The sequence below is a fragment of the Sycon ciliatum genome, chromosome 4 (genome assembly GCF_964019385.1).
Source record: "Sycon ciliatum chromosome 4, ocSycCili1.1, whole genome shotgun sequence".
NCBI lineage: Eukaryota > Metazoa > Porifera > Calcarea > Leucosolenida > Sycettidae > Sycon > Sycon ciliatum.
The window spans coordinates 35,102,216-35,118,452 of record NC_088646.1 but is presented as its reverse complement, the minus strand read 5'-3'; the positions used below and the strand labels follow the sequence as shown (position 1 = coordinate 35,118,452).

Sequence of the window (16,237 nt, the reverse complement as noted above, 5' to 3'; positions counted from 1 at the left end):
CTTGATCAGATCGACTTGAATTGAATTGAATCACGATGACAAACTCCAAGAAGCCTCGGTGTACACCTGTTTGGCATTTATCCAGGTAGAAATTCACATGGCATTTCACAACACCTAATGGGGAAAAGGGCAGTTCCAGATACGCAGATCATGGATACATGCACAGTAAAGAGGAATCAGCAACACATAGAAGCTGATTGTTTAGTAACTGGTGGTGTTAGTGGACACTATAGCGGAACTTGTAGTTGCTTGGTCCTATTTCTTTTCTAGAAGCGTTAACGTAAGTCATATTTAGTCGAAATCAGTCTGCGTCAAAAATCAGCGAAGCTCAAGCTGTACACATCTGAGTACAATAAGCACCAGAAAACGTCGGAACAGTACCCACTTACCATGGAACCCAACATGCCAGACCCAACAGCGTGGGCACAGCTCAGCAAAATCAGCAAGCCCTACAACATTTCGTTTATAATGATGTTATCAAACCCAACGGCGTAGCGTGGGTACATCATAGCAATAACTTCAAAAATCCATGTCCTAAAAATGGTAAAATCAATTTGAATTGAAATGGGAGATGTAACATGTGTCTCTGAACATCTTCAAATTTCGTAAAATGTGTGTGTGTGTGTGTGTGTGTGTGTGTGTGTGTGTGTGTGTGTGTGTGTGTGTGTGTGAGAGAGAGAGAGAGAGAGAGAGAGAGAGAGAGAGAGAGAGAGAGAGAGAGAGAGAGAGAGAGAGAGAAAGAGAGAGAGAGAGAGCTGCTAGCTGTGGGTATAAGTAAAATTTCTGGGCTAGATATCAGTAAAACATTCTAACAGTTATAACTACATGGAAAGTAAGGAAAGTCTGCAAGAATTAAAACTTTTTTTGGAGCCTTCACATTTGACTGCGCCATCCGCTTCTTTTCCGTTGCTATATGTTCACAAGCTATTTGTTAGTTTATATGGTGTCCATTGTCACATCCATTAATACTGTGTGTTGTGTGCACTATAAACCAGCATCGCATTTTGTTGATCAAATCAGGTGAGGTGCAAGCAGAAAGGTGACTGCTTCCATGACATGCCACGTGACCATTGTTGAAGAGCTGCTACTAATGAGTGCTATAGCTTTTCGTCTCCAATGAAACCATTGTAAATGTGCTCCATTATCGCTCACGCTCGTGTGGCTCAAGATAATCCATACCGAGTAGATCGAAGACGTCCTTCTCACAGGACACGGGCAGTGGCACACCTTCCGACACCTTGTCATTCCCCTACAGTACAAAGATACAGCAGCACAGAATACTGAGAATAGTCACATGGTGCTGGTACTAATACCGTGGACTGTGCATGCATGTAGTGCTCTCCGAGCCAAAATATCATTAGGGATACCAACTTACGGTGGCACTCTGTTTCCAGCTCGACAAACACCTCGTGAACTCCCGTCAGTGTCGCTCATGGAGGCGCAGAACACGCGCTGAAGACCGGAGTATCACTGTTGGTTTCCCTAGTGATGTTTAGGCGTGGAGAGCACTACATAATGCAGTGGACTCGGAGCACAAATTCCACTACCCCGCTCAAGCTCAACTGTTGAGGGGTGAATTCAACTAAACACGACCGCTACCCTAAACAGACAGAGACACAAAACCATGATCGCAGAACAGATTGCTCCACTTACCCTGCGAACAACACCAGTACGCAGAGCATGCTCCGAGAGTGACATTCCCTAAACCACAACAACACAGTCAAAGTCAAAGTACATGTATAACAGAAGACAGGTCTTAACAGTTAGAACCAATCAACAGTGCAGCATAACTTCACCGCCGGTACAAGTTCAATATTATGTTTGCACAACTATTGGATGCTAAACAAAACATTTCAGGAGCACAACAAAGTGAGGCTTACTAGTATTACAAAACCCAATAACAGTGGACTATGATTGTTGCTTTCCACACAGCCTAGACATCTGGGATAGCAAAACTCTAGCAGCAGATCAAGTTTGCATGCTGAGTTTTCCTGGCTACGGTAACCAGCAAAGTGGTAGTGCGTTACACGACAGGCAGCATACAAGTCAATCGACTCCGTGCTCTATTTACCATGTGTCTCGCCTTGCATCGCATTGATCGGTTGAACAGGCCAGATCCTGTGAAGTAGAGTAGCGCGCAAGGCAGCTCTTTGTACGGTACAGTGATTATATCCAGGCGACGATGCTGCAGCAAAGTATACCACATAACACAAGAGACTGACAAGCAGGTTATGGACTCTGATCTACATGTACATCTATAGACATTAGTAGGTATGCTGTGATTGGGGAAACAACTTATCATGTAGATGATATCAAGTCAGTTCACGATCAACTCACTACCTGCATGGATGAAGAGTCAAGAAACGCCTCTTTCTAAATGTGTCCGCCAAGGTCATAGAAAGGGCAGATGCAGGGAGTGCGGTTCAATACACACACAGAGACACACACACATGTAGATCATAGCGATGATCACAGCTACCTCTTCTACTAAGTAAACTGCGTGGTATATCCCATCGGAACAAACCAAAGTCTCTAACCTCCACACCTACACTAGACACAACCGGTGACCACTACATTTACATTTACAATTATTTTATTTTACATCGGACGCTCAACAGGGCAGCTGCACAACAAATGCTCTACTACATTCCTACCAGGCGGTCTGGGCCAAGTCGACACACTCCAAAGTACTTCTGCTGATCTCCGTTGAATTCGGCCGAGACCAGATCATCTGTTAGAAAATCTGCAGACAGATTGCGAACAGAAATGGTATTTCAGTGACAACAACTTAGTACTAAAGCAGCTACAGGCATCTTTGTTAACTTGGTAATACAGTAAAAGAGGCAAGTAATGATACACTCAGAGAATGTAGTTATTGAATGGCTCAAAACAATGCAACCTCCCACCTGTTTCATGGAGCTTTTCCAGAAGAGGCTTGAAGATGTTGTGATGTGAGCGGCCATCCGGGTGTGTAATGAGGATATCAACGTCGCCACAAGTAGACTTGCCGCGGCGATACGAGCCACACGTCATCAGCTCCAAGCCAGGAATTATCGCAAGTGCTGCAGTCGAGACCTGAAAATACCGCAAAGGACCAGCAGACAGAAGCCGTAAACGGACACTAATCCCACTACAGTATTAATGTTAGGAACTCTTTCCTTGAGCATACTGGCACAGAAAGCATGGTAAACGGAAAAAATGAAAACGAAAAAAGCTCACAGGTCACCACAAAATAGATACAACCGTGTAAATAGAAGCAGCAGCAGAAGCGGCAGCCTACCATGGCTTCAATCTCAGCGACTTCACTCCGGGGCATGCGCTTATTCAGGTCGTCATACAACCTCAGCCCGACCACCTGTTGACGGTTGAGTGTAGCTTTCTGACGTATGTCGTCGAGTGTGCGAAAGCCCTGCAACCAAAGAGAACTCCGTGTCAACGGCAAATGCCCTGGTCGCAAAAAAAACCCATTTATTTCTCTATCGGTAACGGAGACTGCTGTGGTTCGGCCATGTAGTGAGGGAAGGCGCAGAATCGTCCTCTTTTCAAGCCCTCCAAATGTCAATCAACACAACAGACATACGACGACCCTGCGGACGACCATGTCTGAGATGGATCGACGTCGTCAAGAAAGACTTACAATGCATTAATCTCTCGCTTCTGGATGCGGTGCAATATGCTTCTGATAGAGCTGCTTGGCTCGAAATTGTCAACAGATGTGTTACCTCATGCAATGAGTGATATGCGAACTGTCATTATTATTATTATTTCTTGATCACGGCCTCAGCTTTGCAGATGCAGGATAGACTGCTGTTCCCTTTGATATATCCTAGCAGAAGACATCGGGCCTACAGTTGTAATGACCAGCACAATGATAGTATAGCCAGCCGGCTATTCGTATCTGAGTACACGAGTGCTGAGAGTTGAAAAATGGCTGTACCTAGTACTTTTTAACAATACTTCTAGGACCCGCAGGTCAGGTCATACATCCACGGCAACAGTGAGAGAGAGAGAGAGTGAGAGAGAGAGAGAGAGAGAGAGAGAGAGAGAGAGGGACAGAGGGAGGGAAGGAGGGAGGGAGAGAAAGATTTGACTGCAGCCCTGCGAGTAACCCTGCTCCAGACCCTGTGGCCCACTAGAGAACTCACCTCAGCATACCACTTCTTGGCAGTCTCCGGCCCAGCTCCCCAGATGCCCATGAACACCTGCACCACCTCCATCTTGGGGTCAACATGATCGAGACGCCTCAGGTTACCACTTTCAATGATCTCGACGACTTTGTCAGCTATTCTCTTGCCAACACCACGGATAGCCTGCACCTCCTGGTATAGAGTACAGTCATGGGGAAAGCAAGGGCTGAAGTGTCTTAGCGTACAGACAAAACTCAAAAGGTCACTTCATTTGTAACGTTGCACGTACATGTACATGTACACAATTTTAAACAGTGGACCAAGGCTATGGTCTATGGCACTCTATACAACTACATGTTTGTACATTGTACAAATCCGTTGATCCCCGAGCTGCAGAGAGTGCTCAATGTCAGAGACAGAGCTTAGTACATAAACTGTCTGATGATTGCCCAACGGCATGAAACTCAGAGTTACAACCAACCTGAACGTCCTCCGCTGAGTCTGCTATGTTTGTACATTGTATGTAACTAAGTTATGTAAGGCTAAACGGTAAGGCTATGAGACTATGTGTACTACAACTGGACCCACTAGCCATCTTACTGCTACAGGAGTTTGAGTTATCCCTAAAACAAGGTCCGAAGAGCCAAATTGATAAATCCTCTCGCCAATGTACAAACATTCACTGGTACAAACTTTGGTACAAGTATGTTGTCTTCGGCATTTCAAATCATTATTAAACAAACTTGTCTGGCAGTAGTAAAGAATGTGCTGCTGACCTCTCTGGTCTCGACGGGCCTCGGATGGCTACGCAGGGCAGTGATGGCCTTGCGGTAGCCGAGCACGCGGAACTGATCGCGGTTGATCTCGTGTATCTTCATCAGCTCCTGGAGCTTGTCCGTGATGTGCTTGTTGTGGTTCACACTCTCCGTGGATGCTTTCTCGCACATGTACGTTGCCGTCTGTACAGGTAAAGAGAATTGACAACAGAAGCAGCAGCAGCAGCAGCAGCAGCAGTAGCAGCAACAGCAGCAGCAACGGCAGCAGCAGCAACAACAACAGCAGCAGCAGCAGCAGCAGCAGCAGCAACAGCAGTAGCAACAGCAGTAGCAGCAGCAGCAGCAGCAACGGCAGCAACAACATCAGTAGCAGCAGCAGCATACACGCAGACACAGTCATACCAGCATCGTCGCTCTCCGCACCTACCAAATGCACCATGACAATGGAAACAACAATACAAACCGACTGACAGTTGAATATACCTCAGCCAGTAGTGTGCATGGAGAAAACGGTTTGATAGTACATGTACCAGGATTGCCGGAAGCAGTGGTGAATAGGTCGTACACACACATGCCAGTCACACATTATGTGATACGCCAGCCACAAGCGGTGCCATACTCGGCAGTGAACGGCATTGGTGGGTAGGGATGTAGGAGGGGTTTTGGAAGTGGTACGACGGAAGGTCGGTGCGGCTGAAGGCCGTGTTGGAGGGGGGTCCGGGGGACCTCCCGCGGGAAAATTTTGTAAAAAAGACACAAGATCCTGCGTTCTGGGAACTTCTGGCGCAGTGTGCAGTCGAGTCGAGTACAGTAGACTCAGTACGACTGCGGATGCATAACAGATCTACGAGTACAAGTCTAGAAAAAGGTCAAAGTCTGATGCGCATATGCATCCTGATTTTTTTATTACGGTTTTGCACGTTCCGGACGGACCACACTTTTCGAAAAGTGGTACGGCCATGGTCGTACCAGTCGTAGCGGGTGCTACGCCCCTGGTGGGTGAATAGTTGATGCGGCTATGAGCGGATCAGCCAGATCAGCTTTGTCCCGTGTCAGCATGACTGTATACTTTTACCCTTTACCTTTTTTTGTTGTCCAATTTTGGCATTATGGTGCACCAGTGCCATTTGCGATAAATTGTCGTCACTGTCAGCGCCGTCATCGTGCCCTTCAATGTCTGATAAGCTGCTGTCTGCATTCAGCCACACGGTGTGCTCTGACTTACGCTTGCGACCAGCATATCCACTACCCACCACAGTGGCTGTTATCGGCAGCGGCATGTCAGCTGCCATTGCCGCAGTGGAATCTGCCACTGCCGCAGCTACACCGGTTCGAGATGAGCGGCTGTCATCGTCGGTTTCCACGCAAGGTGTTGCTTCACCCTCTGATTTCACTGCCGCTACAGCAGTGTTGCTAGTATTATTATTTTTTGCTGTGCCAGTATCAGCAACAACAGTGCTATGTGCTGAGCACGGAACATCAGATTTGGATGGGGCAGTTATTAGATACGGTGACTGATCCACTAAGTTGCAGGCTTTCAAACAACAACTTAGCCAGTCAGCTCTTAGTAGTACGTGTGTTTCACTCAGACAACCACCAGCAGACTTGATGGCCCTGCTTGCGCGATCATACGTCACACCTTCACCAACCAGTATGTTCACAACCTCTCCATTCTCAGACAAAGACGAGGCCTCCACATGCCGTCCGCCATTCTTCAGCAACTGCTTCACAAGAATCTCTTTTCTCATTTTACCATTCCCACTTTCCAAGACCGAGACAACCACGGAGGAGAGAAAAGCCATGATTAGAGTAAATGTCACCTGCACTCGTATCGTTCTCACAGTTCTTTGAAGGCACTCTTGGTTCGAATTTTCGAAAATGACATGGGGCAAGGTCGGGTTCCGATTTTTATTCAATGCGTTTCAGCTATCACTCTTGATCTTCATCATCCGTGGAGTAAACATGGTAAACCTGACCAGGCAGGCAGAGGACCTGCATCACGAGATCTTGCAGGTTCCTGACAAGAAGAAAGCTCAAGGGCTTCGCCTGTTCAGTATTCACACATGTGAAGAGATTCTTTCTTTGAAATCCTCTTGACGTCACTTGCCATTTGGCTGACATCATCACAGATCGTGTACAATGCTTGTGTAGGTTCGATTTCAGGCTTTTATTTCTAGTTCAGTTGGCAAGTCGAAAACATGATTCTCTTGTGAGTCTTGTAGTTTGTTGCATGGTGTACAGGTACTGTTTGTCTACACTGTAGAGCACCATTGGTCTAGGGAACCTAGTGCAGGTGAAATGTAGTCTGGGCGCTCGTTGGATGTGGAGATGCAATGGCGGAAGGAGGCGAGAGTGCATGCTCTAGCGATCTTTTCAAAGAGGAATTCAAGAGATATAAGCGACGAAAACCCGCTCCAAACTTCAGTGATGTGATTGATTTCACCAAGTCCTCATCCTTGATCAAAGAACATGTAAGTCTAGCAACAGTTTCGGACCTGTGTTCCTCTGAAATACATGCAGTATACATAGTGTATTTTATCCATTCTGCTAGTTTTCGAAACAATTCTGTCAAAGAATTGAATGAAAAATATTTATCCCCATTCATACCATGCTGCCCAGCACATTTCTTACACTGATAATAAACAGAATAGCCTACACATATGCTCATTTGAAATTGACAATGAACCCAGCGCATTTCCAAAACCAGGCATTCTTTGTACGACAAATATTAATATAGTACGCGGAATGCGCATTATGACAAAACGTGACTTCTGACATGTCACAAGACTGTAGGCACGGAGATGACCAATCGCATTGCACCTAGCAGGGCCTAGATGAGGCGATCAAAGCATGCTACAAGAAGTAGAACTCCATATTTAGTGGAACGGGCTTTGATTTTCCCATCAAAGCCCGCCCAGGCAGGCTTTGATTTTACGATCAAAGCCCGCTCCACTACGGCTTTGATTTACTGATCAAGCTCCCTTTTTTTTTTACTCGGCTGGGGCTCGAGAAGGTTGAGTCGTGCTTTCAAGCGCGATAGGAAGATCGAAGTGCGTGTTCATGCCAGAAATCCAATCAAAACAGTCGTGTTCATGTTCTATCAGCCAATCACAGCCCTTCACGAAGTATTTACAAGTTCGATATGAGTTTCAAACGTAGGTGCATGTCAGAAATGTCATCTAAACACTCGTGTTCGATCAGCCTGCATCACATGCACAGCCCTTCGCGCGGCGAGCTGTGATTAGGCAATCTCACACTCGTACTCTTGCTTAGTTCCATACGTCATAAAGTGACTTCGCCTGTACACGAATGGTCAGATCTGAATGGTTCCACTTTGTACGAATCATAAACTTTGACAAAGATCAGCAGTCAGGTCGCCAAGGTTTTACTACTGTTGGGGGACCCGAGACCCGGATATTGGGATCACTTTCTCATAGGCTGAGGGAAATTGCTGTTACCCCTCCACTTACAAGATCCAGTCGAGCCTGTTGATAGCTCACTTTATCACTTGATATAGAAGTGGTGTATTCTCATTGTATTGACCTCGTCTTTTCTCTGGGCTGTGTCTGTTGAAGTCTCTTGACCAAGATTCATGCAGCGATGATGTCACTCGCCAACTTTGCAGCAACTGTGGGCTACGATCTGTCGAGTCTTGGAAGATATTTCAAGTACCATCGCATCCCGGTGAGCTGACATACGCTGTATCGCAATTTTTCATGTTCCTTTGAGGTGTGCATGCCGAGCTGTATCAACGTAGAACATGTCTTAGCATATTGATGTTCAAGTGTTCACAGCTCACATGAGAGTCAGCGATACAGTGACTAAATGCTACATGTGTAATTCTAACTGTTATCTTAACCCTTTGTGGGCGGACTGTACGAGTAAGATCGAAAGTCTGCAGGCGGTAAAATCTTCGTAACTCCATCGTTTCTTGAGCAAATTCCACAATCGAAGGGTCTACGTGGTAGCGGAAACTCCAAGCTGTCCAATGCAACAATCGCCGGAGAGTTACGATGTCGGACGCCAGAGATATCGCACGCCGTATTCTTACCTCGGCAAATTCAAATTTTTGATCGATCATTTCGCCTTTTTGGGGGAAATCCCTTTTCGTGTGCTCTTTGAGCGACTGAGCACATGATAATGACGTAGCCGGCTGAAGTTTGAATCGTCTCAAACAGATTTGAGCGTTCTGCGATGAAGGAGAGTGGAATGGCGTTGATGGGACGAATTTGCTTGCATATCATGCTTGGAGACGACTTTGCTGTGTTACCGCGCCTGATTTGTGGCGGCTGGATAATGGAGATTGGTACCCTGGCGTTGCTCTCGCCAAGAGCTTTCCAATGAGCCCTTGATTGTGAAAATCAAGTGAAGGACACCAAAGTTATGACATGGAAAAGTTGAAAATTGTACTGACATTTTGTAATTCTGGTGCATACTGTGCTAGTAATCCGTCCATAAAGGGTTAAGGTGGCGATCTACCTTCGCGGATAGTCCACTGTAAAATACAAACATCTCAGCCAATTCTCTTTGGAATTAGGTCAAATTTTCTGGAGACATTCATTATGTACCAAAGGACAAGGAGCAGCACAAATAGAGGACAGACTCCGCTCATGTCCATTGTTATTGCCAAATCATGATAATTGGCCGCACCCGCACCTCTTAACCGCAAAATTGAAATATGCATCCATCAAGTAGAAAATAACCAATTGCTACAGCGTTCCTAACATATCATTCTAGGTATTGAATATCAAGAAACAGTTGCAAAGTCCTTTAGATCAGTCATCACCATGTCACAACAAAGCGTTTTGACGCGCGCATCCGCAAAAAAAGTCACGATCGGGTCCACAACCAATGTGAGAACAAGCAATGATGAATGGCTAAACGAAGACATTCACGAACTAGCTCATGCATCACAGAGCTCAGAAATGTATAGGTTTAGGGGTATAGCACCCACCACTTTGCCGCAATCGTGATAGAAAAATGCCGGATAGGCTAAAAAGTTACCAAAAACACACGAATAAAGGTCTATCCAATTCCAGCCTACCTGCCTACAAATCTTCACATCAGAAGCCATCTGGCTCGTAGGTGACCTCATTTTGGTCTCCTTGATGATTAGTGATGCTCTTCTTCAGTCTTCTTTACTTCTTCCTTGACTTCTTTGTCACTTCCCACAAGTTCCCAGCTCTTCCTGGTTGTATCACAATGGTGTTACTTAGTGCGGTGCCGAGCAGAAACGCGATGCTGTCTGGTTTCAATGTTCAGCTAGAGTCTTCATTTCTTCTCTAAGGCCTTGTTCAATCATGAGCATTGCAGGCAAAATCAAGTCGGTAACCCAGCCTTCACTGGTGGCCTCTCTCCATGGGTATGGCAATAAAGGTGCTGATGAATGAGGCATATCCAGGGTGCAGCCATGCCGTTTCCGTCACACATGACGGCGATCGCATGCGGTTGCAGCACTGCCACTTTGGTAAATTGCCTCAGGTCCAGCGTAGCATTTCACATGTCTGCTTCTGAACTCATCTCGGAGAACATGACCACAGGTTGAATAAGATCGCGTTGCCACCACAGGTCTTAGTATAAATGGGCGGTAGAATATTGAAAACTATGCAAAGCGTCACTGGCAGTGATGAATTCGGCGCATACTAAATACAGGCCTGTGGACTTCCAATTTGAAATTGAATTTCTCAGAAGTGAATGGACTTCTCTTCTCACCACACACAATGAAATCCCAAGGCAAATATCTGGGTTTGCCTGCTCTCTTAGTAGATCTACGATGGGATGTGGACTGGTACAGCTGACAGCATACTGATTTGACCAGAAATAGCAGAAATCACTCAATATTTCACAGACTAACTCCAGTAGTCTATATTTTGCACTCACTGTCTGACGCCGAAAGAGAGAGAGACAAACTAATCACCACAATAGCTAGACCTGTTGTTGACATCGTCATCGTCAGAGTAGTCAGAGTTGGAGATGAAGTTGAAATACGTCTTCGCTTGGCAATTTTTTTGCCAATAAATTTGAACAGCGTCGTCAACGTCAGGGATACTTTCCGCGGATAGATGGATACCGAGAGCTTCTGGCAGTCAGATTGGCTGCTTCGGACATCCAAGACGACGAACAGTACTCATTCCACCCGATCTTGGTGACAGGCGACGACGTGAGACGTCTCCAATAGACTTTCCAAACAGAATTGTTTGAATTCTTCACAAGTTATCGAATTATCGATTTGCGCATGCGCACTGTGTGCATGATGACGTAATATGTGCGTATTGGTATGGCATGAGTCAGCAGTGGTATTTCTGACAAGCACAGAAAATTTGAACAAAATCCACAAGGATTTACCGTGAAAAGGCCGATTTCTACTTTTTCCCCAAAAAGTTGCAATTGTGCGAGTCAAAGATACCGGTATGTTACACTCGGTCTTTGCAAGCTGATAGCAGCCATATCGATAAAGCAATTTCACTCAAATTTTCAGAGATGATGTCTGCGATCTATACGAGCAATTTGACACCACATTGGACGAAACCAGAAAACAGAATACTAGTACCCAGCTAGGAGGAAGTTCCTGCTTGAACAGCTGACGAACAGCTGACAAACTGCATTTTCAAATATTTCAAACATTTGCGCATGCACACTCATGTATCCTGTACCCATGGTTACGAATTTCAAGCTTGCAACATGCGCACCAGCACCATCAAGCTGTATAGAAAATTTGAAAGAAATCCCATGAGCCACACCGATCTTTCATAAATCCTTGCATTTTTTGAAATTTGTGAGAAGGATGTTTTGGAACTTACAAAAAATATCGACTATTGCCTTATTTTCAAAGCCCTATATCTCAGGAATGGGATGTCCGATCGACTTCAAATTTTTTCTACATGTATTTGGATATTTCCCGAGTGGTTTAGAAGCAAAATTGAGTGTTTGAAAAGAAACATTTCTTCTGCTTTTTTAACGGGTTTTGCCATCCCGTATTATTGTAGATGTGGTAATTGTCTTCACATGTTTCACATTTATGTCTGTCTTTTCCAATATGTGTATGGGCAGGGTTCTACTACATTGTAGATCCGTTCAAGGACGGATTTCATCGCCACTGGGTCAAGCAGTGCCTCAGCGAATACCCTCACTTGCCCAATGTGTCCAACCTGGATGCTCATTTGCCCGGTAGACCATCTGATCTGTGGCAAGATGCCCTACACCAAAGACAGTGAGTTCACTCAGTTTAGTCTAGGTACATCCCGCAGCGTGAGTAGACAGTTGAGGGGAGAGGGTGAGCGCCAACCGCAGCAGTACTGTATCAGAATGTAGTGCAGGGCTTTGTTCTGCTAGGTTGTATGTGTTGCTTTCAACGTAGTACTGAAGAAGTACACATATTACTGTAGTAGAGGCCATGTGATGTCTATCATGCGCCTGAAACAAAGGTAGTCACGTGCAACCCCATAAGATCTCGTTAGAATGGCAAAAACAGTGCAATCGCTTTTTTCAATGCAATGTATATGCACCTGAAGGAAATAGTTTGCTACTTAGGGGCATGATCGATTGGGCGAATCCCGAGCAAGTGTGCTCTGAGTGAGCGTGATCGATTGGCCGAATCCGGAGTAGGTTTACTTGGAGTGGAATCCGACCACGCCGGCCCCCACACCGGGAGTGGCTGGAGTGGAAATGGACTTTGACGTTTTTTGACAGAATCTTTGTACGATATGCGTACATTTTGCATACCACACCCTTGTTTTGTTCGATTGGGCCAGCGTTGCTCAGACTACACCGCCTGCTCGCACTCAATCCTGATTCGCCAATCGATGGCACCCTAGGCCAGGAGGGTCTGTACTCAAATGTTTCCAGAAATAGAACCCTTTGTCAGTACCAGTAAATGTCATCTTGATTTGATTTGCACTAAAAGTAAAGAAAATTGGGCCAACGGAAGACATGGGCCGTCTCTCCATTCACTTCTTACCGTACTTCCGCACATATAAGCGCATGTGCTTATGTCCGGATATAAGCGCACCCCTCAATTATAAGCGCATGTGCTTATATGTGAACACTATTGGTGAAAAGGCGGGAGCTGAATATACCACTAAGCAGTGTGATGACACTATTGTTTAGGACACAGACAAACCTTTATTGCGCATATAAGCGCATGGGCTTCTACCCGAACTGGTTACACAGCAAAAGATCTTTTTCGCAGCAAATTTTCGCTTATAAGCGCATGCGCTTATATGTGGGGAAGTCCCACGGTATGCATTACGGTATGCATTCTTACTACTCAGACCGTGACCCGACACCTCTACTTGTGCTGACAAGGCAAGCATCTCTGTCTGCCTCTTTTCTTGCTCTCTTCCTTGCGGCATCTCCCCATGCGTATCTCTGGGTCTGCTTCTGATAAACATGTTCAGGTCGGATCATGCAGGGTGGCTGTCGAGCAATTCTTTGATTCAACGCCTGCGCTGGGTTACCCTGGGATATCACTATGATTGGACAAACAAGGTAAACAACTGGTCTATTCCCAGTGGCTTGTAGCTACTAGTGCACGCATGTACAGCATTCTGATGGCAGTGAATGCTTGCTGTGGTAACTGTTCCACGTGTGGATATGTGTGTGAATTTAGAATATTACGGGTTAGTGTTTGTGCTTTTGCAACGGCCTTGTGTTGTGCAATGCGCTTGATGCCATCCTACCATGCTGCAAAGGTTGTTTTTATTGAGGAGCTTGATGTGGATGCCTGTATCAAATCACTGTGCTTCGCTCATCATAGCCCAGTGTTTCGCCTCCTGTGACGCCGAGACCTCAGGTCGGCAGAGTCATCAATGCCCCACCATCACTGCTGCGTCTCGGTGCAGCGCCTGCTCATTAGTTGTCACGTTTGTCCTAGTCTGTGTACCATTGTCTTTCCTTATTCTTTTTGAGCTGGTTATGTGAACATAGTAAAAAAACAAACGAACAAAAAAACAAACAAAAAACACGTAGTTATGAATTGTGTCTCCATGTTTTGTTCAGGTTTACTACAAGGAGAAGGTGTCGCCGGTCGCTGCGGACGTGGACGAGTTGTGTGGCGTGATGGCGCGAGTGCTGAAGTTCGATGAGTGAGTATCCACCGGGTCTGATATCCGGTTCCTGGATTTGATGCCTCTACCGTTTGCTAACTAGTTTGTAGTTATCAGGGTGCTTTTTTAGTAGCATCCTTTGCTATTTGTGTCTTTTGGGCAGTTTTTGCATCTTGTTTTACAAATACTCAGAAGGGGTTGTAACAACTAACTTCAGCCATAATTGAGAAATTGTGTGGTGCTTCCTATGTGGCTCAAACTTTCCTGTATTAGGAGCCTTGTATGAAGGGCCTTTGAAGGCTTGTCCCATGTAATGTAGACGCACCGGTTTCCAACGCAGGCCTGAATTTCAAAATGAGCCATTAGCACATACGCCTGGATCTGGTGTAGAAATTCGGTACCCCGTGAAACTTATCTCGTATTGAAACAAGTCTCGTGTAGTCTCGTGTCCGAGTTCATTCTAGAACTTAAAAGTCTGTGAAATTCTACAAAAAAAGTGCTAAGAGCCATGTTTTTTGTACTTGACTTTTCGGTACATGCATCATTACATGGATGTGTGGAAGTATACCTGTCTTTGCTATTATACAAGTAAATTTTACCTTTTTCTGTGGATTTTCTCCATGTGTTCTCTCTTTCTGCACCAGGTTCAAGGCCGAAGCTGGAATTGTCAACTTCTATCATCTTGACTCGACGCTCAGTGGACACACGGATCACTCTGAATTTGATCTTACTGCTCCTCTATTTTCCATCAGGTATGCACTTCTTACTGAGAGTGGTGTCAGTTAGTTGTGGAGCAGGCACTCAGATCTGGGTGAAGTGTTCCACTAGCTGAATCACATGCCGTGTCCACTCTTTCTAATTGTAAAGGTCTCGATGTAGGTGTTCAATTCTGCTATGCCCTCTCAACTCTTGGCTGGCTTGTCTCTCCGACGATGTGCTCTCCATCATGCAGTCATGAATGCCAACGCACCAATTTGCTTGGTTGTGGTGTAGTGGTGGCTTTGTCCTGCATGCAAAACTCTTTTTTCTGCCTTGTGCTGTGTCCGTGTGCAAACCTGTTCAGTTTCGGGCAGGACGCGATATTTCTGCTGGGCGGTCACGAGCGCAGTGCTCGGCCAGTGGCGATGATGGTGCGAAGCGGTGATGCAATGGTGATGTCGGGTGAGGCGCGCATGGCCTATCATGCCGTGCCGAGAGTCTTTCCAACCACTGTAAAGCCACTGGAGGTCGATAGTATAGTGTCGGATGATGAGTGGACGCCTTACGGCGAGTACATGCACGCGTCACGTGTCAACCTGAACATCAGGCAAGTACTGCGGCCCGGCGAGGGCTTCCCCGACGTTCCGTACCCGACTGCATGCACTGCAGCGGCCGCGTGTTCAACGGGAGAGACTCACGGTCGTGTGCCTGACCAGTGTGCTAGCTCAGGCACTGCTCAGGCCACTGCTTCTGCTGCTACTGATGTGACCGGCTCTCTCCCTCCGAGTAATGGGCTCAACAGTAGTCACATTGCACATGAACAAGGACTACCACAGTCCCCTAATGAAAGAACTACTCATGGCCGTGAGGCGGCCGAACCTAGCTGTAAACGCCGATTAGTTGATCTGTAATTTTTTTATATATTGCAAATGGCGGCAGCCCACCGTGTGCAATCCAGGCTGTGCGCGTGCAGTTGGCTCTCGCTTCTGCTCCCTGGTCTGCTTTTCTTTTTATCCAGTGTAGCGGGCTACACTTTAGGATAGTATCTGTGTGTGGCTGCGTGTGTGTGTGTGTGTGTGTGTGTGTGTGTGTGTGTGTGTGTGTGTGTGTGTGTGTGTGTGTGTGTGTGTGTGTGTGTGTGTGTGTGTGTGTGTGTGTGTGTGTGTGTGTATGTTGCCACTGGCTTGATTTAGATGAAATTAGAGAGGCGTGTTACTGTGCCCTTTCCTTCTATTCTCTCTCTTTTTTTTCTTACGGAGCATATGACTGACAAAATGATTTTTATCACCCTCTTTCCTATGATTGAACTTTAATTTTGCAGAAACATAGTCATTTGAGAGGGTGGCTGCGTAATCGACGTCGTGTTGACGATTTAGTATGCCTGTGCGTCGAGAAATCTTCAGTGGCCTCAAACGATCAAAGGCACATAACCTCCCCAGTGGAATGTCGGGTTACAGGTCTACGAGTCGTGTTTTGCATGTGTCAAGCAAGCTTGCAAGGAGTTGTCAGTTGAATACGATCCCTGATATTGTGATGTTACTTATTGGACAGTATTGATGTCCATACTGTAACAGACCCTGGTGTCGAATCG

The 16,237-nt window shown here is 46.0% G+C and overlaps 2 protein-coding genes across 2 annotated transcripts; one reads left to right on the top strand and one right to left on the bottom strand.

Annotated features, from left to right (window-relative positions):
• Nucleotides 1-42: 42 nt before the first annotated feature.
• On the bottom strand, nt 43-6,981 carry LOC135815881 (DNA polymerase lambda-like). The gene is made up of 9 exons (XM_065329226.1): nt 5,986-6,981; nt 4,904-5,086; nt 4,146-4,319; nt 3,281-3,409; nt 2,907-3,075; nt 2,655-2,743; nt 2,072-2,185; nt 1,654-1,701; nt 43-1,249 (listed from the first exon to the last, which is right to left on the bottom strand). The coding sequence occupies exons 1-9, from the start codon at nt 6,703-6,705 to the stop codon at nt 1,142-1,144; spliced, it is 1,734 nt and encodes a 577-aa protein (XP_065185298.1). The 5' UTR covers nt 6,706-6,981; the 3' UTR covers nt 43-1,141.
• Nucleotides 6,982-7,073: 92 nt separating this feature from the next.
• Nucleotides 7,074-16,003, top strand: LOC135815880 (nucleic acid dioxygenase ALKBH1-like). The gene is made up of 7 exons (XM_065329225.1): nt 7,074-7,374; nt 8,479-8,587; nt 11,954-12,113; nt 13,300-13,390; nt 13,901-13,986; nt 14,592-14,699; nt 15,011-16,003. Exons 1-7 carry the CDS (start codon nt 7,237-7,239, stop codon nt 15,555-15,557), a joined length of 1,239 nt encoding a protein of 412 aa, XP_065185297.1. The 5' UTR covers nt 7,074-7,236; the 3' UTR covers nt 15,558-16,003.
• The last annotated feature ends 234 nt before the right edge of the window (nt 16,004-16,237 follow it).

Excerpts from the sequence above, each read along its gene's own strand:
- LOC135815881 (XM_065329226.1), bottom strand. The coding sequence starts at position 6,705 with ATGGCTTTTCTCTCCTCCGTGGTTGTCTCGGTCTTGGAAAGTGGGAAT. Across the intron at positions 5,087-5,985 it reads AAATTGGACAACAAAAAAAG|ACGGCAACGTACATGTGCGA; the intron begins GTAAAGGGTAAA and ends TTACCTGTACAG. Across the intron at positions 3,410-4,145 it reads CCAAGAAGTGGTATGCTGAG|GGCTTTCGCACACTCGACGA; the intron begins GTGAGTTCTCTA and ends CTTTGGTTGCAG.
- LOC135815880 (XM_065329225.1), top strand. The coding sequence starts at position 7,237 with ATGGCGGAAGGAGGCGAGAGTGCATGCTCTAGCGATCTTTTCAAAGAG. Across the intron at positions 8,588-11,953 it reads TCAAGTACCATCGCATCCCG|GGTTCTACTACATTGTAGAT; the intron begins GTGAGCTGACAT and ends GTGTATGGGCAG. Across the intron at positions 13,391-13,900 it reads ACTATGATTGGACAAACAAG|GTTTACTACAAGGAGAAGGT; the intron begins GTAAACAACTGG and ends TGTTTTGTTCAG.